Genomic DNA, 27,370 nt, shown 5'->3' on the forward strand with positions numbered 1-27,370 from the left:
AATCTGGTGCAGCTTAGCAGAGAAACCAATCAGCTTCCAGTTTTTTTACTGTCAAAAGTTTAATTAAACAAGCTGAAGTTAGGTGATTGGCTACCATTCACAGCTGCACCAGATTTTGCACTCTCCAGCTTTAGTAAATCAACCCCAATGCATAAAGTGAAAAAATAAAAATTGAAGTCATGACAGGTTTTTATCACCTATGAAACTTTGTGCATTGGTGGATAATGCTATAGAAAAAGCAAATGCTTGAGGATCAATAATTCTGTGCTGTACTGATCTTAACTACTCTAAGAAAGTGGCAGGGTCACTCAAAACAACCACTGTATTATGTAAGCATTAACCCCATTAAACTGTATTGTATCTATTTTGTGGTCCCTACTGTTAGGGCATAAATGAAATGTGGGAAACTAATAAATTAAAATGCTGATCAATAACAGGACTTCATTCAAGCATCCTAGACAATGTGATGAATATGTTTCTTTTCATAGTGCTTATGAAAGGTGACCTACTTGACAAAAAGACCCTGGGAGTCTGAATGAGTGAAGCTTACAATGTGATTTATTGAATGAATGACTTGTAGGTGTAACCAGGGACACATTACAGGGATTTGAAAAGTGCTAGCTAATGATGTTCTCTCTCTCTCCCTCTCTCATTCATTCCACATTGTAGGTTTCCAGCATTACAAATCACACCATTTCACTGATTAGAGGTACAAAATGGAGAACAGCTTGATCATTTTTCCCAGTCATCCTAACCAAGAATAAATCTTGCATTGTCCTTCAGTGACAAAGGTCATTTGAAAAGTTCACAAGTCCAAATCAGTAGCATTTGCAGATAAATTAAACCTGTAAAGTGAAAATATTTTGTATGCGCAATTTGACAAAACCTTGGTGAAACAATCTTATGGGCCAACTCTGGCTTGAAATTATTAGGCACCAACTAATAAGAGCTAATAAGAGCTGGGAACATAATGCACGTCAACAGACTCATAGCATTTATCTGGGTAATAGGAACACTATCCAGAGGCTCACAATTGCCCCATAGGCTCGCAAAAGTATATATTATATTTTATTTACAGAAAATGACACTATATTCTATTTTGCACAAACAAAATATGAACCTTTTTTAAACTTCATTGACTGTCTGAAGATCTTTATTAGAAAATTACCAAATTTTTTTTTTTTTTTTTTATTACAGAGACTGTCAATTAATTACCATAATTACAAACTATTAGGCCTCCTTCACATGGGCAGCAGGATTACGTTAAAATGTTGCAGCACTCTTTGGCCACACACAAACTGGAGTAAAAAACTTAATGCAGTTTATGTGCGGTGACAAATCCAGGTAATAAAGGGATCGGACTGATCCCTGAAGACATCAAATAGAAACACGATGTCTGTTCTATGTTCGTGATGTCAGATCTGGCACTACTTTGTAGTACACAGAAACTTTTGTTTACATTGAATGAGAGTGTGTTTTTTTAGTATTGGGATTCTAATTTTAATAAAAAGTAGTATTACACTATTGGGACTACCCCACATATATTCATTTTATATGGTGGCATGGAGAAAGCAGAAGGCTGGCTCAGGTATTGAACCAGTGGAGAGCAGAAGGAACTGAAGATTGGAGATATACAGAAAGCATGTTGAGACCTTCTTACAATATAAGGGGTCTCATTGAGCCCAGTAAGTTGTTACTCATGGTGTGAGCTGTACATACAAGGCACAGTTATGTGATTTTTTTGGGGCCCTACAAATATTGTGGTGGATTTTAGAGTGATTAAGAAAGTTAATCTGTTTTATTGTGATACATAACAGTGAGCTGCACCTTCTTTAACCACTTCAATCCTGGGAACCTTTACCCCCTTCAAGCCTAGACCAATTTTCAGCTTTCAGCACTGTCACACTTTGAATGACAATTGCACGGTCATGCAACACTGTACCCATATGACATTTTTATCACACAAATAGTGCTTTCTTTTGGTGGTATATATTCACCACTGGTTTTTTTTTTTCGCTGTGATTGGTCACAGTGATCACATGGACAGTGACCAGTGGACACAGCTGGTGACAAATCGCGTCAGATGATGTCCTTCCAGAACAATAGGGTTCCCGTCCGAATGTCATTTTACAATGGCCTGGGTGGGAAGCAGGTAATACCTGTGTAAATTTGCCATTTTACTGTATTGGAATATAGGTACAGCAGCTGTTTTCTATTAAAAGGTATGGTTCCCATAGATGCAGAGCAAATATTAGTATTTAGTACAGCTGCTAACGGCATGCAGCCTGTGCATAGGGGTAATCGTCCATGATCGCCTGTGAAAATGGTCATTCAAGGGTCCTATGGTGCTTATGACAGCAGTGATGTATGTTAAAAAAAGCAAGTAAATAAATAAAATGCCTTTTGGTTCACTTCTACATTTCTTTAACCATTTAAGCCCCGGAAGATTTTACCCCCTTCCTGACCAGGCCCTATTTTGCGATTCGGCACTGCGTGACTTTAACGGACAATTGCACGGTCGTGCGACGCTGTACCTAAACGAATTTGACGTCTTTTTTTTCCCACAAATAGAGCTTTCTTTTGGTGGTATTTGATCACCTGTGCGATTTTTTGATCATGCGCTATAAACAAAAAAAGAGTGACAATTTTGCAAAAATAACAATATTTTTCAAAATTTTTTTATATGAAATTCCCCCAAAAAAATGTAAAAATCTAAATTTAACATTTTTGGCCAATTTGTTTTCTGCTACATATGTTTGGTAAAAAAAAAATCATAATAAGCGTATTTTGATTGGTTTGCGCAAAAGTTATTGCGTTGACTAAGGGAAAGATTTTTGTTATTTTTGTTTTTTTTTTTTTTAACGAGTAATGGCGGCGATCTGCGATTTTTTTTGCGGGACTGCGACATTGCGGTGGACAGATCGGACCCTTGACTGACATTTGACATTTTTGGGGGTACCAGTGACATTACTACAGTAATCAGTAATCATATGCACGGTTACTGTAAAAATGACACTGGCAGGGAAGGGGTTAACTGGGTCCCTAGGGGCGTGTTTCTAACTATGCAGGGATGTGGCTTTACATGTAACAGCAGAGATCTACGGTCCTACATAGCAGGACCGTTAGATCTCTGCTGTTACCCAGGGAAGAATGACAGGCGGCTTTGTTTACATTAGCCGCCTGCCCTTCTCCCTTCACAGCGGACGATCGCGAGTGATGCGCGGACTTGTTAGGGAACGAGCCGGGGCGCGAGCGCGCCCCCGGCAGCGCGCGCTCGCCCCCTATTGGCTCACAGGCTAGTGACGTACCGGTACGTCACTTTGCCTGGCCGGGGCTGACCGCCGCATATATGTACTTGCGGCGGTCGGCAAGCGGTTAAAAAATAATAATTTTCTCTTTACGGCATTGACACAGGATACTCGAAAGGCTATATTAGGGTTGTAGTGTAAATGCCTGCTCTGTAAACTCACAGGAAGCAGCTAGATGTACTTGGGTAAGTTCACAGGAAAAGCAAGTTGCATCACCGTTGTAGTGATACTGAACTGAAAGGAGATGAAGCAGTGGCACTGAGGCTTCAGAATGGCAGGTTTTTAACCACTTCTGGACCGGAAGATTTCCCCCCTTAATTACCAGGCCATTCTTTGCGATTCGGCACTGCTACTTTAACGAACAATTGCACGGTCGTGCGAGGCCGTACCTAAAACACATTGATGTGCTTTTTTTTCCCACAAATAGAGCTTTATTTTGGTGGTATTTGATGACCTCCGCAATTTTTATTTTTTGCGCTATAAACAAAAATAGAGCGACAATTCTGAAAAAAAAAAAAAAAAACAATATTTTTCACATTCTGCTATATAACATCCCCCCCCCCCCCCAAAAAAAAAAATGTTAAAATCAAAATTTTACATTTTAGGCCAATTTGTTGCCTGCTACATATTTTTGGTAAAAGAGAAAAAAAAAAAATCGCAATAAGCGTATTTTGATTAGTTTCCGCAAACGTTGACGCGTCTACAAACTACGGGAAAGATTTATGCAATTTTTTTTTTGTTTTACTAGAAATGGCGACAATCTTCGATTTTTAGCAGGACTGCGACATTGCGGACAGATCGGACCCCTAACTGACATTTCTGGGGGGACCAGTGACATTACTACAGTAATCAGTGCTAAAAATATGCACTGTTACTGTAATAGGGACACTGGCAGGGAAGGGGTTAACACAGTGGGTGATCAAGGGGTTAAATGTGTACCTAGGGGCGTGTTTCTAACTGTATGGGGGTGGGGCTTATGGAATGACCATAGAGACCTGTGATCCTATATAGAAGGATCACAGGAACTCTGTGATTATTCCGGAGATAACAACGGTCAGCTGTGTTTACAACAGCTGACCGTTCTTCTCTCACAGCGGGGAACGATCGCGGGCGTCAGGCGGCAATCTGAGCCGCCTGCCCCCTGCATCGAAGTCCCCGCTCGCCCCCTAGGTCTACGTCGGTTCACGCAGGAGGGGCTGCCTGGCCCAGTAATTCGGCGGCAGGGTGGTCCGGAACTAGTTAAAAGTGTTACCATTTACTATGCTAGACAGCCAGGTAGTACATCATAGATGAGCCAATCAAATGTGTGTGAATTAAAGTACACAAACATAAATCTTAACTGAATAACATTTCGTTTTCTAAATCATTGTGTATCAAACAATTCCATTTTTTCTTGTTTAGGTCCGGTTCACACTCATGCGATGCGGGAAGGCTGCGAATCCGCAGCCTGTTCCCGCATCGCACACGCACCCCCGGCAGTTCACACTGCCATATGCGATACGCTGGGGGTGTAAATGTAATCTTAACGACACCCCCAGTTTGATCGCATATCGCAGTGCGATCGTGCAGTTCGCACAGGATCGGATCGCACAAGTGTCAACCGCTGTGCGATCCGATCCTGATGCGGCTTCCAAAAAGGGTCCCTGTGCGTGTTTGCTGCGGAGCGAATTTAGCCATACAAAGTGTATGGCTAAACTCGCACCGCACAGCCGATCGCATGTAATGAAGGAGCAGTGCGCTCCGACATTACATGCGAACCCCGCACTCGCATTAGTGTGAACCGGGGCTTAATCTTTTAATTGATTTTTATTTAAAAAAATACAAATACAACAAGCCGCTTCAGGTAAGAACAATGGAAACATATGGGTTCACATCTCTGATCACTGAAGCATGTAAAAATAGATAATACAATGCAAATGAAAAAGGCTTGTCAGCCCTAAAACCATCCGTATGAAGAGCAACAACAGACAGGTAAGTGGAGAATGGTAAGAGACCATAACATTAGTGCTATCACAAGGGACCTGGGTAGGGACTTGACGCCAGAAAGAATTATGGCAATGAGCATTCTGTATTGGGGAAATAGAAAGAAAACGGAGGGGAGCAATGAAGAAGAGGGACAAGGCAGGGGCAGAGGAGAGGGGAAAGAGGCGGTTGTGGAGTAGCCTCAGCCCAGCCCCAAGACCGCAGCCAAGGCTGTGCCAAATTTAGAGTCGAAGAAGGTGACGCTGAAGTTAGAGACCCAGAGATCCCAAACTCTGTGAAATTTTGCCATGGTTCCTTAAAATTTGGCTGTAGGTTTTTAGTTAGGCCTATTGCATGGGGGAGGTGACTTTGGATATTAGTACATTTCCACTTTTACCTGTTTTCACCTTTTTTCCATCCTCGGTTTCAGACCAGTGCTGCTTTTTTTCATGCAGCCGCTTCCTGACTTCCTGAAACTACAACTATTTCATCTGTGTGTTTAGGGTTCTTAGGATGGAGATCATTTTTTTTTGTCTTTTGGTTGAACTCAATGTATAGGTGTCTTTTTTTTTCCAACCTAACTATGCAACTATGTATCCCCAAAATTGTACATGCAGCTGTTTGTCTAGAGCAGGTGTTTCCAAACTTTCTGAACAAAGGGCCAGTTTACTGTCTTTCAGACTTTAGGAGGGCAGGACTATGACCAGTGGGAGTAGAAAAGGTCCCGACATTAGAGGGCAAAAATAATGCCCCATCATTTGTTTCAATGGGAGGAGTTGTACCCCATGGTTGGTGTCATTGGGTGGAATTGTGCCCATCATTGGTTTTATTGGACCGCATTATTGGTGTCAGTGGGGGGAATTGTGCCTCATCATTGATGTCATTGGAAGGAATTGTGTCTCATTGTTGGTGTCAGTGGGAGAAATTGTGTCCCCTTCATTGATGTCCGTGGGGAATTGTGCCCCATTGTTGGTATAAGAGGATGAATATTGATGATGAATAGTGTCCCAAGGGCCGGATAAAAGCACGCAAAGGGCCGCATATGGCCCTCAGGCTGCCATTTGGAGACCACTGGTATGGAGCATTAGTTTAATCCCTAAAATGCAATACTGCAGTAGTAGGTTCGGATTGCTTTTCCCCATTCGTGCAAAAAACTCAGAGTGAAAGACTGTAAAATAAGGGTTATCCTCCCTATGCTTGAAGTATAAGTAAGGGAAAAACGTATTTACATTTTTGATAAAGTGGAGCGGGACTAGAAAACAAACTGTCTTTTATTGCTGCCTGTGCCCTTGTTAGGGAGAGTCACCCTCTCTATTAGTCATATTTACCATTATCACCTAGAATGAAAATAAAGAGAAACCAACATTTCGGATTGCCACCAAAACAGGAGTTGGCGAGGGGGGGGGGGTATCCTCCAATGGGGGCCAACCTGTTTTGGCTATGGAACAGGAAGTAAAAGGGAAACCTCAATGGGACTGATGGAAAAAAAAAAAAAACAACCGACAGGGCAAACCCCCCCCCCCCTTCCTTTCCAAAATGAAAAAACAAACGTTCATATTAGAGTAATCATGATTATTGTTGTATGCATACATGAACATCCACACATACATACTTTTTTATTTCATGTAGATAGTAAAATGCCTGTAAAACTCACCAAGAGAACCCAACACGACCAAGATGGTTAAGATCCAAACAAGCACTCTAGAGATGTATCTGATTATAACCATCAAAATCATTGAAAGCACTGCAAGAAAAATAAGATAGCATGTTGTAAAGGATTTTTTAGGTCATTGTGTACTCAAAACTGATTTTTAAAATAGACAATTACTGATAATTTTTTTGTAACAAAGATTAAAAGCAATAAAATACAGTACATAATTGAGCAACTTATTAAACACACTATTACTTAATAGAAGTCCCTTAGTGGAAATGGTAAAGAATTGTTAATTCTCATGGAAAAAAAAAAAAGGAGTTTAGAACTGCGTAGGGATTTTGCATTCTCACAGTCTAAAGGGATGATTCCTGGGTCATTTACTGCTGTTCCCAACACTGCTCCAGATCCATTTTTTATTACCTATGCCTACCAACCTTCTACAGGATCCAGCATCTAGAATGATTAAGGAATTATTCCCTCTAAAAATTTCAATAAAACCAATAGTAATAAACATATTTGTTTAGCTTACCCACTAAAAAGAATTATTTCAGGATAGGGTGAGAAAAGCTTAGAACCTCTGAGGTTTTATTGAACTCTGCAGCCCCCCTTGAGGAAAAAAATCTTCAGGTATCCATACAGCAATCAAAGCACTATTGTTTTCTAGTAGAGTAGACAGGCTAGAACACAATTTGTATTGCCATCTCAGTACCCTTAGAGGTTTTTGTGGATGAGCCCAAATGCATAAATATCAAGGGCACCAACATCTCAAATAATCTGGAAATTCAAAAAAGTGTGGGATGTGGGGCTTTTAAGGTACTCAGACACAGGATAATGGAAACATTTTTATCATGTATAAAAAATAAACATTTATTTATTTAAAGAGATATAAAAACATTTAAGAGCCAAATATTCAATGTATATGAATGGTATTATTCACTGCGCTTTAGTTTCCAACCGGTTTTGCCATAACGGCTTCTTCAGGGAAACGCATGAAGAATTTTTACTGAATGGTAAGGAACACTGAAAACTGTGTGACGCTGAGTAGGAGTGTATTTCAGGAGGCATCAGCCAAGTGGAACGGACGGTTCCCTGTGCCAGGTCTCCCGCAAAGGGGATATTGGACCAGCAGACCAAAGGTTAAACATTGACAAAACCTAAAACCTTTTGTTTGCAGCATTTAAAAGCCTACCGGGTTGCCTTTCAATGACCACAGCTCTGACGTGGCCCAAGGGTCAGTCTAATGTGGCCCTGTGTCAGACACATACTGAGAGACCACAATAATGATTTACGTTTAAATGAGCATGGTTTGTTTGAAGAATTTGAGTGGATGCTGCTGCCTTTATAGTTTTGCCTTTATAGTTTAACCTTTAGTCTGCTGATCCAATATCCCCTCTGCGGGAGACCTGACACAGGGAACCGTCCGTTCCATCCGTAGCACCCTTGTAGAACGTTTCCCTTACTTCCTATTGAGGAGTTAATGTGGTCACCCTAACGGAATGGGAGGAAAATCTGTCCAGTACAATCTCAGACAGCAATAAAAGCCTCACAGGAGCTTCTAGCTCTCAACCACTATGCTCCAAAATCAAAAGGTTTAGGCTCCCTCTAGTGTTTGGTATCTGTAACTAGAATGAGTATTCTTGTAGGGCTGTCAGACAGAAAGTTCTTCTTCAAGCCCTCTTTGTAGATGCCAAGCCATTTAGCACTGGCCACATACCCTACTTCATGAACACTGGTTTAGGGACGAACAGGTGGTGATTTTAAGCACTGGAGTTAAATACAGTAATCACCGTAAAATCTGAAGTAAAACGGTTCAGACTTGAACGAAGATGGCAGGGGACAATCTCTCAAACACTAGTAGTAATTGCAGCCTTGCAGACTTACAGGATCATTACTATAGCTCCAATGTGTGTAATAATGATGGTAACTTGCTGTTCTACTTAAACGAAAGTTTGGATGGCATAAATACGGAGGCTGCCATTGCAGTATTTAACCTCTGAAAGTGCTACTTGCTTGACTATGAAACAGATTCCAGTGGATAAATCCTTTTCTGAATCACTAAGCCAAAACAAGTCAGTAGATCGGGACTTTTGATTTCACTGGCTGCAAATTTGTTCCAAGTCATTGAATAATGCAAATCGTACATGATTAATTTTATTTCATTCAACTAGCATGGGGGAATGCCTCCCACGGAGCTATTGTATTCTGACAGCGGGGAGGCTTCCCCATCATCATAATATACTTAGGCACTGGTCGAGCAAAAATTTTCCAACAGACTGGTTGCACATAAGTCAATTGAGAGACTGATTTATGTACAAACAGACCCCTTCGACTTCTATTCCTGCCAATAGATGGATTCAAATTTGTCCGGTCCCACCTGAACCGGCCAAATTTAAATCCATCTACAGCCAGCTTTAGGTACTAGGATTCTCAAGGAAGAGGTTAATGGCAACCCTGTATTTCTCTTAGCACATGTTTCCATTATAGAACACAACAAGGGGAAACAAAAGTAAGTAACAAAGCTCTAGAAGACTGTATATTTTGCCTGTCGGAAATCTGAGATCATCAGCACACTACTTTGCTTTAAATTGCAGAGAAAAGCTTTGCTGACTTGATGTAGTGATGTGCAGTATGGCAGCAGAATGCTTATCAGTATTACAGATGACAATGTGTCAGAAAAGTGTTATAGGTGGCCTTCTGTTTTAGACGTGCCTACTTTCTGCCAACTACTGTATTGATTTTACTGCTCAGCCTTGCCTGTGAATAATCTCTAGTGCTCAAAGCTAAGCATACACAAAACTGAAAATAAATGGAGCTGTGTGGGAAGATGCAGTCAAGCTGTAACTGCATTGTAGCTGAGAAATACATTTACATTAATAGGCCACTTTAAATGTATTAACATTTTGGAATGATAATAGTGATCTCAACTGATTTGGAAACATTGTTACAACTGTCTGCACATATGTGAGCCTGAGCTGACAACGTTTTATATTATGTGGAAACCTTCATTCAACATAAATGAGATGAACAGTGGGCCACTCATCTGATGACAGCTGTCATTCAGGGGGAATTTGCAAGCTTGGAGTTTATGGGGCAGCAATGCTAGGGTGAAAGCAAAATCACTTTGCTTATTCTCAATTTTTGTCATTGGTCATTAAAATGCAATCCCATCATTCATGAGAAAAAAAAAAAAAAACTATACTCACCTAGGTCAGGTGGATGCATTGATCTGATGCTGCATTGGTCCCTGCCAGCTCTAGGACCGAGATATGAGCGATCGAACACCACTTAATACTCAGCTCTCAGTCTTCAGGCTGCAGAGCGCTGGTAACCGTCAATTGCTGGCTCTCTGCTCTGCCCATCCAGCACTCGCTGGGCTGTGGGGGAGGTGGAAATGGCTGGCTTAGGCTCACTGAGAGGCTGCCGGGCCAGGCGTCTGGGTGGATTCCGACCATATGGTAGAGATCTTTTCAGAGCCTGGACTGGCTCTGTGAAAGCATCCCACAGCTGGCTTTAGCCCAGAACAAACTGCACTCCTGTGATTCACAGGGGAAATACTGCCAACAAAAAAAAAACTTTGGCTATACTTCTCCTTTAAAGTGAATGTAAGCCCTTTCATATACCTAGTGAAGGGACAATCCTCAGGAGATGCACAAAGATTAAACAAATCCTCCTAAATAAGTTGTACCTGTTCACCTGCAGCCGTCTCTGCTCTTTACAGCCGTTTAAGCCCAGAATTCACTTTGCTTTTCTGAGCTTCCAGATGTAGGGGGCATGGATCGGATATCACACACAGCTCAGAAAGGTGAGCTGAGTGTTATCTGAAACCTAAGTGGAGGGAATGGACACTCAATTTCTACACAGTCTTCTAGGGACATATACACAGCCAAGTATGTCAATCACAGGCTGTGTAATGTAGGCCCCTCCTCCCTGTTCCCTCTCTATTATTTTGAGTCAACACAACCTGTCAGCAAGGACTCATGCAGATAGAGGAAAGAGACAGACACAGAAATCACACTAGGTGCTTGAGGCAAGTACACAATATAGAAGAATACGTCAGAGGTTTACTACCACTTTAATGATGTCAGAGGACCTGCAACTACCAAAAATTAGAAAGAAGAAGCTGCAGAGACTGACTGGTCACACAGCCTGGAGGGAACCTGCGGAAGTGGAGGATTGGGTAAGAGAAACTGTTTTTTTGTGGTCCCCTATACCTAAAGAAGCGTTTAAAGCTGCAGTTTAGGTATGTTTTTTTTCTTGCATAGATAAATTCGTCCAGTTTAGACCAATGTAAGTAGGCATATCTCATATCTGAACAATTCCTGTGGAAGCAGAAAATCACTATAGAAGATGCTTCTTCAATGGTGATGGCAGCAGTCTTATGGGATCAGTGCCAAGCAGATCCCGTTCCTGCATAATAACCACAGGGATTACTTGCTCAGCTCTGCAGCCATTTAGAGAACATCTTGTGTTTTTTTCAATGAATAAAATGTATTCTTCTCTGATTGGACTAGATGGTGATTGTGATATTGTCCTGCCTTTTCAACTGATCCAATCAGAGAACACCTTGTATTCAATGCAAAAAATACAAGGCATTCTCTGAATGGCAGCAGTGGTAACCAACCCCCTGTAGTTACTTTGCAGAGCAGCAGCCCCTTGGCACTGAATTCGGAAGACTGCTGCGATCGCTGTAGTAATTGGGACTAATTCAATGATTTCCAGCTTCCACAGAGATTGGCCAGGTATAAGATATGCACACTTATATTGCTCCATGCTGGACCAAGGTAACTATACATGAAAAATCATGCCTAAAGTTCAGCCTCACATTTTGCAGTGCAGGGGCTGCAGGGGAGCTTTTTTCTTCCCCCTGGAATTCAGCTTGAACAAAGCAGTAAAAAGCTACCAATGATCTCTTTAGCTCCATATAAACAAATTAATTTTCAAAGACCCTCAAGGATCACTTTTATGTTTTAGCCCCCGTTCACATCAGGCCGATTTGACACGTCAAATCGCATGCCAAATCGGAGCCTATTGCCAGCAACGGCACCATCCGAATCTGTGCGCACCTTTTCCCCAAAGTAGTTTCTGCACTACTTTTGGCGACTTTAGGGGCGATTTCAATAGACATCTGTGCATGAACTTGCACAGATGTCTCTAAAATCGCCCCCCAAGTTGGACTAAAATGCCGGTTTGAAATCGTATGAGTTCAGATGAACTCGCACGATTTCAAACCCGCATTCAGTGTGAACGTAAGCTAATGCTGGCCATAAACGTATAGATTTTAATTTGGAAATTTTCCTTTTAAGAAAATTAGTTTGAATTTCTAATTGCTAGTGGGGTCAAATCGATGTCTGTTTTCAACTACAGTGATGGGAAAATTTGAAAAGGGACAAGAAGGAAGAATTTTCTCGATCAACTAATTTTCGGACAGTGTATGTAGTTATCGCTCAGAAATTACATTCATTTTAAAATTGAATGTTAAAATTAAGACAATTTTCGAACAACATTTGTCCATTCATTGAATGTTTAAAGAATTTTCGTAAGAACATTTGTACGAATATTTTCGTCCAAAAAGCTATACATGTATGGCCACCATTAGTCTGCTTCTAACAACTTAGAAACACTTTCTGATGGTTACAATAAAATCTGGCAGGCTGCCAAGATTTGTTCTCGTGGGGAAAAAAAAGCAGATATTTCGATGTCTGCGCTGTGAACTTTGAAAATGAATTTCTCCACAATGCTTATAAACACAGAGATGATTGAGGGCTTGTTGTGAAGTGTTGTAACAGCTTGTTCAGAATATGCACAGTGGTGCTCATAAGTTTACATACCCTGGCAGGATTTATGATTTCTTAAGCCTCGTACACACGCACCAATTGTTGGCCGACCAATCGGCCGACTTCTGCCAAGTGTTGTTGTGTTGGTTGAAATGTGCTCTAGACTGTACACTTATTTTTTCGGCCAACAACAACCAACTTTAGAAGTGATGTCACGTGATGGTTTACTTTCCGTGTGTTTTTTCTTCTCTGAGCATGCCCAGTCATGCTCATCTGATTTTTGTCTGCCGAAATCTGTACTGACTGATGAACAATCGGCCGTTCTGTTGACGGCCAACAAACATTTTATGGCATGCACACCAGATTTTGTTCGGCCGAAAAGTCGCAGTCGGTTGTCGGAAGCATCATACTAACAAGCCGACAATCGGCCGATCGGACGTTGGCCTAAAATTTACGGCCAACAATCGGTGCTCGTGTATGAGGTATTAGCCATTTTTCAGAGAATATGAATAACACAAAAACTTTTCTTTCACTCATGGTTAGTGTTTGACTGAAGCCATTTATTATCAATCAACTGTGTTTACTCTTTTTAAATCATAACGATAAACAGAAACTACCCAAATGACCCTGATCAAAAGTTTACACACCCTGGTGATTTTTGGCCTGATAACATACACACAAGTTGACACAAGGGGTTTGAATGGCTATTAAAGGCCACCATCCTCACCTGTGATCGGTTTGCTTGTAATTAGTGTGTGTGTATAAAATGTCAATGAGTTTCTGGACTCCTGACAGACTCTTGCATCTTTCATCCAGTGCTGCACTGACATTTCTGGATTTTGAGTGATGGGGAAAGCAAAAGAATTGTCAAAGGATCTGCGGGAAAAGGTAGGTTAACTGTATAAAACAGGAAAGGGATATAAAGAGATATCCAAGGAATTGAGTGAGAATGCCAATCAGCAGTGTTCAAACTCTAATGAAGAAGTGGAAAATGAGGGGTACTGTTGAAACCAAACCACGGTCAGGTAGACCAAAAAAAATGTCAGCCACAACTGCCAGGAAAATTGTTTGGAATGCAAAGAATAGCCCACAAATAACTTCAGGTGAAATACAGGACTCTCTGAAAACATGTTGGGTGGCTGTTTCAGGATGCACAATAAGGAGGCACTTGAAGAAAGATGGGCTGCATGGTCGAGTCGCCAGAAGAAAGCCATTACTATACGAATGCTACTAAGTATCCCACTTACAATAAGCCAAACAGCACAGAGACAAGCCTCAAACCTTCTGGCACAAATTAATTTGGAATGATGAGACCAAAATTGAGTTTTTTTGGCCACAACCATAAACGCTACATTTGAAGAGGAGTCAACAAGGCCTATGATGAAAGGTACACTATTTCTACTGTGAAACACGGAGGTAGATTGCTGCTGTTTTGGGGATGTATGAGCTAAAAAGCACAGTAAATTTGGTCAGAATTGATGGCAAGATGAATGCAGTATGTTATAAAAAAATACTGGAGGAAAATTTGCATTCATCAACCCGGAAGCTGCGCATGGGACAAACTTGGACATTCCAACATGACAATGACACCAAGCTGTCATTGATGTTAAAGAGGGCAATACACGGTATTAAGAACTGGGGTATGTAAACTTTTAAGTCGGGTCATTTTGGTAGTTTCTGTTGTCATTACGATTTAAAAAGAGTAAACACAGTTGATTGATAATAAATGGCAACCTAGTGGTGCACCGAAATTTCGGCCGAAAATTGGCTTATTCCATTTCGTCCGAAAATGGGTTAAAGATGCCGATATTAATGATGGTCGCCGCGGGCGCAGAGCAGGTTTCAAAAGACCCGCCTCTGGCCAGCCTCCCGGTGATGTCACTACTACTACGATGTGCATGAATGAACTAACACACCGGCGGGCGAATGGCCGCTAATAGCTGTAAATAAGTGAGGGATTCACTTCCCTATTAGGCAGGTATCTCCGCTGACAGGGAAGTGAAGGGCTCACTTATTAATAGCCATTAGCGGCCGCTCGCCCGGTGTGTTAGTTCATTCATGCACATCGTAGTAGTAGTGACATCACCGGGAGGCGGGCTGCTGGCCAGAGGCACGTCTTTTGAAAAGGAGGACACAGGAGGAGCTGAGAGTAAGGAGATTGCATCATTGGGATGGTGAGGGACGCTGAGGCGGGGGGGATGCTGAGGCAGGGGGGACACTGAGGCGGGGGGGGGGCAGTGAGGCTGGGGGGGGCCTGAGGCGAGGTTACCAATGGTATTAGTATTATGCAGCCTGAGGGGGTTAATGTATTGCCACTGCTGGTCACTGATGCATTAGTGACCGACCAGTGGCAGTTAATTAACCCCTTTGTGCTGCATTAGTGCAACCAGTATCAGTGCAACCAGTGTTAATTAACACTGATACTGGTTGCACTAATGCAGCACAAAGGGGTTAATTAACTGCCACTGGTCGGTCACTAATGCATCAGTGACCAGCAGTGGCAATACATTAACCCCCTCATGCTGCATAATACAAATACCATTGGTAATTATATTAACCACTTGCCAACCCGTCACAGTACATATACTGTGACAGGGCGGTAGCGACAGGTGTACATTGCTGCCTGTTTTTGGTGTATGCTCCTGTTCTATCTATTTTAAAATCATTTGGGGGAAAAAAGTCATTTTCGGTTTCAGTTTTCGGCCAAGGGCATCCTGCATTTTAGGTTTCGGCCCAGAATTTTCATTTCGGTGCATACTTAGCAACACTAACCATGAGTGAAAGAAAAGTTTTTGTGTTATTCATATTCTCTGAAAAATGGCCAAGAAATCATAAATTATGCCAGGGTATGTAAAGTTATGAACACAACTGTAAATACTTTAAAGTGAAATTGTGCACAGATAATGCACAATAAGGCCCCATGCACACTGGGCATTTGCCCAACTCTCCTGAACCACTTTATTTCATTCAGTAGAAAAGCAGCATCAAAAACGTGTGTAAAGTGAAGTTTTTGTTAACATGTTTAGGCGCTTTTAGAAGCGTTTAGGCATGTCAAGCGATTGGGCGTAATTCATTTTATTAGCCAGAACTCTCATTTATTCTGGTCATTAGGTCATTAAAATAATTTAATGCTCGAGCGTAAATGGGCCTAGCATCTAGCGTTTATACTCGTCAAGCATTTTTCTGGCAAAATGCTGTAGCTCCTGAATGGGCTGGCAGAGGGGTTTTTTTTTTCTTGCCTCTAAACGACTGAAAATGGCTATGTATGTATATGGACACATATGCTAACATTAAGGGGTGTTTGAGGTAGAAAAAAAAAAAAAAACAGTCAAATGCTCGTAAAAGTGGAAAGTATTCACAGCGCTTTACTTTTTCCACATTTTGTTATGTTACAGCCTAATTTCAAAATGGATTCAAAATATTTTCCTGAAAATTGTACAAACAATAACCCATAATGACCACGTGAATGAAGTTTGTTTGAAATCTTTGAAAATTTATTAAAAATAAAAGCGGAAAAAAATCAAATGTACATAAGTATTCCCAGCCTTGGCCATGACACTCAAAATTGAGCTCAGGTGCATCCTGTTTCCACTGATCTTCCTTAAGATGTTTCTACAACTTGATTGGAGCCCACCTGTGGTAAATTCAGTTGACTGAACATGATTCAGTTGACTGGATGAAAGGCACACACCTGTCTATATAAGGTCCCACAGTTTACAGTGCATGTCAGAGCAAAAACCAAGCCATGAAGGTCAAGGAATTTTCTGTAGACCTCTGAGACAGGATTGTATTGAGACGCAGATCTAGGGAATGGTACAGAAATATTTTTGCAGCATTGAAGGTCCCAATGAGCACAATGACCTACATCATCCATAAATGGAAGAAGTTGGGAACCACCAGGACTCTTCCTAGAGAAGGCCGCCAAACTGAGCAATTGGGGGAGAAGGCCTTCATTCAGGGAGGTGACCAAGAACCTGATGGTCACTCTGACAGAGCTCCAGTGTTTCTCTGTGGAGAGAGGAGAACCTTCCAGAAGAACAACTATCTCTGCAGCACTCCACCAATCAGGTATGTATGGTAGAGTGGCCAGACAAAAAACACTCCTCCTAAAAAAGGCACATGACAGTCCGCCTGGAGTTTGCTAAAAGGCACCTGAAGGACTCTCAGACCATGAGAAACAAAATTATCTGGTCTGATGACACAAAGGTTGGACTCTTTGGCCTGAATGACAAGGGTCATGTCTGGAGGAAACCAGGCACCGCTCATCACCTGGCCAATACCATCCCTGCAGTGAAGCATGGTGGTGGCAGCATCATGCTCTGGGGATGTTTTTCATCCACAGGAACTGGAAGACTAGTCAGGATGGAGGGAAAAATGAATGCAACAATGTACAAAGACATCCTTGATGAAAACCTGCTCCAGAGTGCTCTGGACCTCAGACTGGGGTGAAGGTTTATCTTCCAACAGGACAACGACCCTAAGCACACAGCCAAGATAACAAAGGAGTGGCTACGGTACAACTCTAGGAATGTCCTTGAGTGGCCCAGCCAGAACCAAGACTTGAAACTGATTGAACATCTCTAGAGAGATCTGAAAAATGCTTTGCATGGACGCTCCCCATCCAACCTGATGAAGCTTCAGAGGTCCTGCAAAGAATGGGAGAAACTGCCCAGAAATAGGTATGCCAAGCTTGTAGCATCATGCTCAAAAAGACCTGAGGCTGCAATTGGTGCCAAAGGTGCTTCAACACAGTATTGAGCAAAGGTTGTGAATACTTCTGTACATTGGATTTTTTTCTTTTCGTTTTTTATTTTTAATAAATTTGCAAAGATTTTAAAACAAACCTCTTTCACCTTGTTATTATGGGGTATTTTTTATAACAAAAAAATCTGGGAAGGTACCACAAATCCCAGCATGCATATAAAGACAATCTTTCAGAGTGCTTACAGCTGAAGGCACCAATAACTGTGATAAAGGAATGGCCACTTACCAAAAATTGTTGGCTTCCAAATTAATGGACAAGCCAAAAGTACTTTTGAGGGTATTCCTCGCCAGGTAAAGATCACCAATCAAATGGACTTGCAGATGGTAAACCCATTCCAATGGACATGGAAATAAATGCAAGGATACATAGCGTAATACAGTTTAAAAAATTATACGTTTATGGTTTAAAAAGTGCACTCACATGATGTAATGTACAAACGAACATGTATATAAACTCCTAGGAGATCAAGCTGCAGCGTTCCTGTAAAAATCAGCCGAAGGGAGTGGGAACGTCACATCTGGTCCCACCTAACGTTTTTCGTCATACGTTTGACGTCGTCAGGGGAGTCCCAAACGTATGACATCAAACTAATGATGGAACGCTATGGGTGGGACCAGATGTGACATCACCACGCCCCTTGGCTGATTCATACAGCGCTTTTGGCTTGTTCATTAATATGGAAGCCAACATTTTTTGGTAAGTGGCCATTCCTTTATCACGATTATTGGTGCCTTTATCTGTCAGCACTCGGGAAGATTAACTTTATATGAATGCTGGGATTTGTGGTACCTTCCCTATGGATAGCGTCTTCTACACTATTGGAGTCAGAGTTCATTTTCTACTATATAGATACCTTTTTTTTAGCACATGGACACTTTCTGGATTTTTATGCACAGTATTTTAAAATTATACATTTGTTTCACTATTTTTATATTGTTTCACTAGTGATATATGTTTATATTTGTCTTTTTACACATGGTATGTCACTTTTACTAGCGCTGCACATATTTTACATTATAGGGTATTGTTTGTAGAATTTTTTAATAAAATAATAAAAATGTAATCCATTTTGGAATAAGGCTGTAATAAACATGGAAAAAGTGAAGCACTGAATACTTTCTGGATGCACTGTACCTGCATATTAAAACAAAATAAATTGAAGAGTATTACACGCAGTAACCTAAAGCATACAATAACAAAATCATACTTAAAAACGAGATCTGTAGTCATAGCATACACATATTTTATAATATTAGCATTGTAATAGCAAATTCAAACAACAGATCTTTTTGACAATGAAATATAAGCTGATTAGAAATTCTCCTTTCACGTCATATGTGCTACTGGTTTGCTAGCCATCTTTTTAACTTCCTTGATTATCTGTATGCTTTGCAGTTTTTCCTTTGCTCATTCCTTTGGTTAAATTTAAAAATGTTAGGACTTCATATCCCATTATACCTTGCTACCTGCAATCAGTGATGATTTGATATGTTTTTGTAATGACTGACTCCTGAAATTCCTCCTTTCAGCACCCCAATAGTTCAGAAGACAGGCTCTGAATTGTGTGACACAGCAGTGCGTACTCAAAGGGGCATATTGACCCCCTCTCGGGGGATCAGGAAGGAATTTTTTTGGAAGGGGTTTTTTTTTTGCCTTCCTCTGGATAAACTGCGGGTATAGGATATATAGGTATATATATATATAGGATATATAAGTATAGGATGCGGGTATATGGGATTGTATGGTTAGGTTTTCATTACTGTTTTTTTTTTTGTTTTTTTATTGGTTGAGCCAGATGGACTTGTCTCTTTTTTCAACCTAACTATGTAACTATGATGTGTGACAGAATTCAAGAAGTAAATGTGTAGAGATCATCACAAGGTTTACAAATATCAAGATGGTTTTAAATAATCAGAGTGGGATTCAAATAATTCATACATTTTGACCATAGATACATTCAACCAATAGTGGACAGACTAATAACCAATTCAGAATTGTAAATGAAGTGCAGATGATTTAACAGAATTTAGTTATTAGGGCAACTAAAAGCCAACAATGAATGCCAGGTTGGACAGTCAATAAATATGCGGTTTTTCCAAAATCTTCTGGAGTACATCCTTATTGGAAATATTCAAATGTAATTTTTTTGTGTATTAGGATTGTTTATTAGCAATTGTGACCTAGTTATGATGTACTTGATGTATTTAGAAACTCTGTCATATTTTAATAGTTTTTCTGATTTTGCATCACTTGCTGGTGAGTCACCAGCACAGGAAGTGAAAGGAAATCTCTCTACTAAGCATGCCCATTGCTATAAAATACTTCAGCAGTAGATTAAGGAAAGGTTAGAATCTCACATACATTAATAAGGACTTAACAGAGGACCCAATAGCTCCTTACTTTTTTAAAAACTGTTTAGAGTTTCACTGAAGCAGCAAATTAGCTGTAAACAGCTGACAGCATTTTTGCTATGTACCATTTTGGGTTCTTGAACCTTTGAACTGGTTTCTGATTAGTCTAGTAGCAGATGGATGCATTGTAGAGCCCCTTGTCAGGTTTAATTACTACACATCTTAAGATGCATATGAAGTTTGATACCCAAATAAGTTGCTATTACTATGAATGTAGTTAAGAAGAGGGTAAACACTTATAAATTTGCTAAATTCCAAATATGCTTGCATAGACCACTTTTAATTTCTGCAGTATAAAATAGTGCAGTTAGCAGCAGAACAAATGCTCACTACAAATCACATTTGAAACGTCCTGGACAGACATCTTCCATGAAAAGTAAAAATATGTCAGCTGCAGGAATAGAAATGTTAAATTCCAAAATGGCATAAAGATGGTGTAAAACTATGAAAGCTGCTAAAGTTTGCAAGACAAGAGCACTGTTCGTGCAATAAAAAGCACATTTCAGGGCCATTGTGACTTAGTAAAACAACAAAAATATACGTTTTAGTCCCACAAGAATTTAAAGATGGTAAATTTCCTAGAACAGTACTACACAATGAAGTCTAATAATCAGAAAAGCCATTACCTAGTGACAAAAAGCAAAGTCCAATAATAATTTCTTTGCTGGTCATTACTCCACTAATCAGCCTGTGCAGGACACTATTGTCACTGACAAAAGTGATCAAGGCTTCTGCAAACTTGGCATAGCAGGAAATGTTCACAGGAGCACAGCGATGGAAGAATGGAATAGGTGCACTGGTGACACAAGGAGAAAAAAAAAACAAAAAAGGAAAAAAAATTACTCCTACCGAAATATAAAATGAAAATGTAACATTAACAAACAAATGGAAAGATGAATGGAAGCCACAATTTTGACTGTAATATTATCAATAATGGATGATAGTCTACATATCTTATAAAAAAGCTGTTATGAATGAATCTTGAAAAGGCACATGGTGAGCAGTGGTTGAGAATGTCATTAATGGGGTAGAATGGATGTGAAAGCCAAACCCAAAAATAGGAAGGGGACAATTCAAATAAACCAGCAATTTTGCCAAAGGCGGACGATTGTTTGAGGTAGTAATTCTAAATTAGGAAGAATGAGATTTTAGTCCCATGAGTCCTGATTTCACTTGCTCTTAACGTGTAATCTTTTATCTTTATTGTCAACTTACCTGAGCATGCATAAAACGTCTTTTTGTACAACATATAACCACAAGAAAGTACAAAGCACAGTCTTCTGAATTTTCACCATGATAAATAATTTACTGCGTGTTGATACTGACCAATATTAAAAGAATGAAAATGATATTTTACTATCTTCAAACCTTTTAATAATGAGGGTTAAAACATTAGTTAACATGAGGTTATTGATGCGGCCACGGTTACATTTGATTTAGCAAGGCAGAAGGCAGCTAGGATTTTCAGGGCATATTAAAAGAATAAGTTCACTTTTCTGAACATGTTACCCCCATATTGAAGGTGTAACTCAACTGTGATAGGGGTTGGGGGATCCTCTCCCCACACCCACTGTCACAATTTGAAAACAGTCGCGTCATTCATTCACAGAGCTCTGTGAATGAATGAACTACAAGTATGGTCTTCCATTGTTTAAGACTGTTTGTAGTTTTTAATGAACTGCGAGGACGCTAATGAGCGATCTCATAATTCATTGATTCTTCTTGCGCTCCAGTAACTCTCTACCTGTACAGGTGGTATGAGAAGACAGCTTTTTCTGAAAGTCTACAGGAGACTGGCATTGCACCCACAATATGTTGATTGCAGGCGCAATGCTCTGCCGGCTCCTTAGAAAAAAATAGATGCACATTTTTTTTTTACCTGCAAAAAAAATAAAAATAAAGTGCATGTATTCTTTTCTTAAAGTGAACCTATCCTTGAAAATGGTAGCCTTCATACTTCCTCAGTACAGGTTTACTGTGACTTGAGCTACCAGATACTGTTGAAGGTTAGCTTGGGAAATATTTGTGTGCACTTAGGCCAAACCTGACCATGGCACACATTTCCTTCATGGTCTATTGGGTATTTTTTTTTTTTTTTTTACCAAAGAGTGGTCAGTGTTAGGGATATGTGCAAAGTACTCCTTATCCTCATTCTTTAGGCACAAGCATGCATGTTGGTCAGTGTAAATGTGTACATCGGGGGGAGATTTACTAAAATTGGTGCATACGGCATCTGGTGCAACTATGCATAGTAACCAATCAGCTTCTGACTTTAGTTTGTTCAATTAAAAATCTCAGTTTGCCCAGTCTCTGTGACTGTGCTCTCCATTGGTTCAAATCTTACCTATCTCACCGCACCTTCAGTGTCACTTAAAATTCCACGTACTCCCCTGCAACTCCTCTTACTGTAGGGGTCCCCCAAGGTTCTGTCCTTGGACCGCTACTATTCTCAATCTATCGTCCAATAGCCTCCCATGGCTTTCACTACCATTTCTATGCTGATGACACCCAAATCTACCTCTCAACCCCTCAGCTCACCCCATGAGTCTTCTCCCTCATCACTGATCTACTAACAGACATATCAGCCTGGATGTCACACCACTTCCTCAAACTGAATCAAAAACTGAGCTCATAATATTTCCTCCTCCGCGTGCCCCTTCCCCAGAATTCTCTGTCAAGATCAATGGAACAAACATCAGTCCTTCCGCACATGCCAGGGTGCTAGGGGTAACCCTGGACTCTGCACTGTCCTTTCAGGCTCACATCCAATCCCTGTCCAAATCATGTCGCCTTAACCTCCGCAACATCGCTAAAATATGGCCCTTTTTAACCAATGACACCACCAAGCTTTTAATTCACGCTCGGGTTATCTTTCGCCTCGACTATTGCAACTCCCTCCTCATTGGATTACCCTTACATAGATTATCCCCCCTTCAATTCATAATAAATGCTGCTGCAAGACTTATCCACCTTACCAACCGTTCAGTGTCCTCCACACCTCTCTGCCAATCCCTTCACTGGCTTCCACTCAACCAAAGAATAAAATTCAAAGTGCTAACAATAGTTTACAATACCATCCACAACTCTGCCCCCAGCTACATCACTAACCGGATCTCAGAATATCAACCAAGTCACTCTCTTCGGTCCTCCCAAGACATCCTGCTCTCTAGCTCCCTTGTCACCTCTTCCCATGCTCGCCTCCAGGATTTCTCCAGAGCTTCTCCCATTCTTTGGAACTCTCTACCCCAATCTGTCCACTGTCCCCTAATCTATCCATCTTTAGACGATCCCTGAGGTGCTATATAAATCCTGTATAATAAAATAATAATAATTAAGCTTTGGACAATAAAACCTAGAAGCTGACTGGTTACTATGCATAGCTGCACCAGATTCTGTGTACACCAGTTTTAGTACATTTCTCCCATTATGTCTATAGTAAGACTATTTAGCTACCAGACCATGCACAAACTAATCAGCAGAATTATCAATAGATTGTCTCCACCTACACCAATGTGTTATAAGATGATATCTTTAGATTATTTAATACATTTGACTATACAGAGTCGATAAAAAGACTGGTTTGTATTTTTCAAGTCAGTAGATTATGACAAAAAGACAAATGTATGAAATAATATATGTTGAATTCCCAATATCCATTCATTCAAAATGCTGAGGACTATGGGGGAATGCAGTTAGAGGATAATGGGGCTAACCAAGAAGGTCCTGGAACAGTTTTTTCTCCTATGGTGCTAATAAACTAGATAGAACTATGATATGGTAAATCCCATTTGTTTTATTTTGACAGTCATGTTTCTTATGATACAGGATGCAAAACACAGATTTACCTAGTTTATTAAAAGTACAAATATAGAAAAAGTTAATTTTAAAGGATCCCACAATGAGTTTTGATTTTCTTTATCAAACATAAAACAAATAAAAATTATATTAAAGATCTTCTGTTCATCACACCATATTTATAAAATGACCAACAATAGAAAGAAAAAAAACTTTAACAAGAGTAATTCATACATACGAGAGGAGATGCATTTTTTTTTTACATTTAAAAAACAAGACTTTCTGCAGATTTCAACATATTTATCAATATGCTTTTCGCTGGATTGAAAGCATACCCTCACCAAGATTTGCTCCTGTGATCAGCATTTTTTTCAGTCATCCTAAAGATTACTGAAAATAATCAAGTACAATGTCAAGACTGTGGCATTATTAAGCAAAACATCTTGTAAAGGAAAGCTTGGCTATGTCCACTCTGCTCATACGGGTCATACGAAATAAAGAAGAAGTATGCAGTGATAATGTTTTGTGAAAAAAAAAAAAATATATATATATTCTAATATATATATATATATATATATATATATATACATACACACACACAGCAACAGTGGGGGGGGGTCAACAAAGAGTGGTGCAAACACAATGCTTGTACCATTATTTAAAACACAAAAAATGGAGCAGATGCTGCTCCTAATTAACAAAGGGGTGCAAACCCTTTTGTTAATTAGGAGCAACCAGATTTCTGTTCTGCTACGTCTGATGGATACAGCACATAGAACGTGAAAGCTGGATGTTTCAATGTTCCACTGCCCATCACCACCTCCAGCTCAGTTCAGAGTGGGAGGGAGGAGGAGGATGGTTGTTAACCCTGCAGGCTTTGCTCATGTGATGTAATCACTGCAAGGGCAAAGAGGGAGGAGAAGTGACTGCTGACCACAACAAGATCACCCCTGATGGGAATCGGCGTCAGTTTTCTATACGCTGTCCTACCTCTGTTAATTACAGGCAGACCACCACTAGTTTTAATGGCACTCTGAAATTGAAAATAGTGCAGGTGGCACAGATGGACCTTAAACAGGTCTATCTGCTCAGTTAATGTGACACACGCCACTCCTGTGCCATTATTTCTGTATCTGTAAATAGCTGCTGCTTGTTAATTACCAGAGTTAGGCTGGTCATACATTATACAATTTTCTGTCCAATTTTCTTGAAATTTACCTTCAACTATGTAGTACAAAGGCCTGCCTAATTGGATACAAGTGAAAGTGTTGTTTAGCTTTGACCTCATATTATGTGGTTTGTGGTAAATCTAACAGAAAATTGTACAAGAATATTGAACATGTATGGCTAGCCTTAGTTGGTTATAGACAGATACTTCCTTCCTGTCCCTGTATGCTGGGTCACAAACCTCGATTGAAAGATTGTGATAATATATAAAAGAAATTTTAGGAAGTAGAAACAGAATTGGATCTCATGACCATAACTGCAGAAGCTGCTGCTATATTCTATCCAGGGCAGGAGCAGGGATTATTAAGCAAATGTTACTATATTCAATAGTTTACCATTGTTGCCCATAACGCCTGGGTGTTTATATGTATATATTTAAAGACTATTGACAGAAGTATGCATGTCCCTTTGTTGGTACCTCACATGCACTATACCAGGTAGTTTGGTCTATGTGACACAGTGTATGTGTAGTAGTCACCCTGCTTTAAGTTATTAGGTGAACCTGTTTATTGCAATAGAGTATTTTTGCAGCTCTTGTTAACCTGTTCCTACTGGTCTAGGATTCTATAGCCTGTGTTTGCTCAGGGCTCAGCAACCAGCATAGGCTAAAGCCAGGTTGGGCATCCAATGGCCCAAAGGTAGTTACAGACTGAGTTCCAGTGTCACACCACAGTTTCTACTAGTGAGAGCTACTGTCCAGGCTGGTTAGACAACAGTTGAAGGATCTCTCCATCATCATTGATTCTGTCTTCAGGTCTTCAAAACCAAGATGAATGCCACATTGTGATCATCCTCCGGGGCCCCTGAAAAAAGGCTTTGATGCAGCATTTAACTGGAAGTATCTTTATTAATAACTATATATACCTGGGTATATGTGTACAATTCCACCAGGACAGGACCTGTTTCTACATTAGATATATGCACAATTATTACCATTTACTGATATAAAGCTCATATTATTCCCATACTGAAGTGTATCTATAGATTTATGGTTAATGTTAAATGCTGGCCGCAGTAGTTCCTCTTCTCTCAATTACATTGATTAGTTATTTTATTATTGGTTAATCTCCCAGGAAGGGAATCCTCTCTGCTTACAGAGGCCCTGTACTGGGTCATCACATTACATATTCTTGCTTTGCCTTCTGCTCCCAGTGCTGCACAATGGCTGCAAATTATTGCTCCATTTCACAATGCATGTGTTCATGGTTGATTTACTAAACGCAATAAGGCTGTCCACTTTGCAAAGGAATTTGCACTTTTCAATGTATATTTTTCATAGCTTACTGAATGAGGTGAAAATTCACTGTGCAAAGAATACCCAGTGCAAGGAAAGGTTAAGGAAAAAAAAAAAAAAAAAGGATTTGGACTTTTGATTTGATGCTGGAAAGTAAACAGCCTATTTGCTTTTAGTAAATAAACCCTCATTCTGATGACCCCCTAAAAAAAAAAAAAAAAAAAAAAAAAAAAAAGGAGGGCACAAACTAGTTTAAGTATCATAAAAGGGCTGTTATAACAAGTTTTTTGGGGGGATTACACACAAATATGAACAAGGTTGTTTTATAGTGTGTCATCGGCTATTTTGTTGTGCAAACAGCTATCTTGCGCTAGAAGTCAAAATCATAGCACATAACCTGCAACTTCGATTACATTTTATGATGATTCTATACCATTTACGCTTGTTTCATAAGGGACCTATTCTAGGTTCCCTTATTAAAGAAATCCTAGCAGACTTGCATTGTCAGCAAATTATTCACTCTAAATGGTAGTTTAAACTATGCACTGAAGTCTCTAAATATTGAAACCTTTATTTTCATATGTCTAATTCCCAACTAGGTTGCCTCCAGAGATCGCTAAGGGTTCTTTGAGCTATTGCTAATTGATCTCCTATCTGATGGTGCCTGCATAGTTCTGGGGCCAACTTGACAGGGCAGGCTGCAAGAAGCCAATTACTTTTCTAGCTGTCTGCAGAGGTTGCAATCTAAGCACTACTGTAAGGGGGACATTCTCAACACTAACCACCAATGTAAGGGGCATTTTACTCACTAAACCAACAACTAATTGGTTTTAGCAGGGGTTCTTCAAGACCTGCAAAATATTTAAAGGCTTCTTATGGGGTGAAAAGGTTGAGAAAGGCTGGTCTAGTGCATGAATCTGGCATGGGTACCATTTTTTTTTTCAAATGCTGTCCTATAGGAGAATAACGTAGGTGCAGTGCTTTTTGGACACTCCCATCTATCCATATCTACTCCTATCTTTCAGCAATGAAGAGAATTTAAATAGCGCACCCTGAGAAGCTTCTTTCTTTTTGAGCTGGTTTTCAGTCTATGGCCTGGTCTGTTGTTGAAAGCACGGACCATCCATAGAGAGTGTTTACATACCCATCTGCCTGCAGCGGCCATTTGAAATTTTTAAAGGCTCCATTGGACCCTCTAATAAGGGCCCATCTATGAGGGGACCACATACCCTTGAATGTT

At 40.2% G+C, this 27,370-nt stretch overlaps 1 protein-coding gene across 2 annotated transcripts in view; it reads right to left on the reverse strand.

Moving 5' to 3' along the window:
* SLC44A1 (solute carrier family 44 member 1) overlaps positions 1-27,370 on the reverse strand; it is a 294,253-nt gene that overhangs the window by 124,390 nt on the left and 142,493 nt on the right. For both annotated transcript variants that reach the window (XM_082273818.1, XM_082273817.1), the window contains exons 6-7: positions 20,501-20,670; positions 6,925-7,014 (exon numbers count right to left, since the gene is read on the reverse strand). In XM_082273818.1, the coding sequence (XP_082129944.1) occupies positions 6,925-7,014; positions 20,501-20,670 (260 nt within the window). The remainder of the gene's footprint in view (positions 1-6,924; positions 7,015-20,500; positions 20,671-27,370) is intronic.

The sequence above is a fragment of the Pelophylax lessonae genome (assembly GCF_965119305.1).
Source record: "Pelophylax lessonae genome assembly, chromosome: 1".
Lineage (NCBI taxonomy): Eukaryota > Metazoa > Chordata > Amphibia > Anura > Ranidae > Pelophylax > Pelophylax lessonae.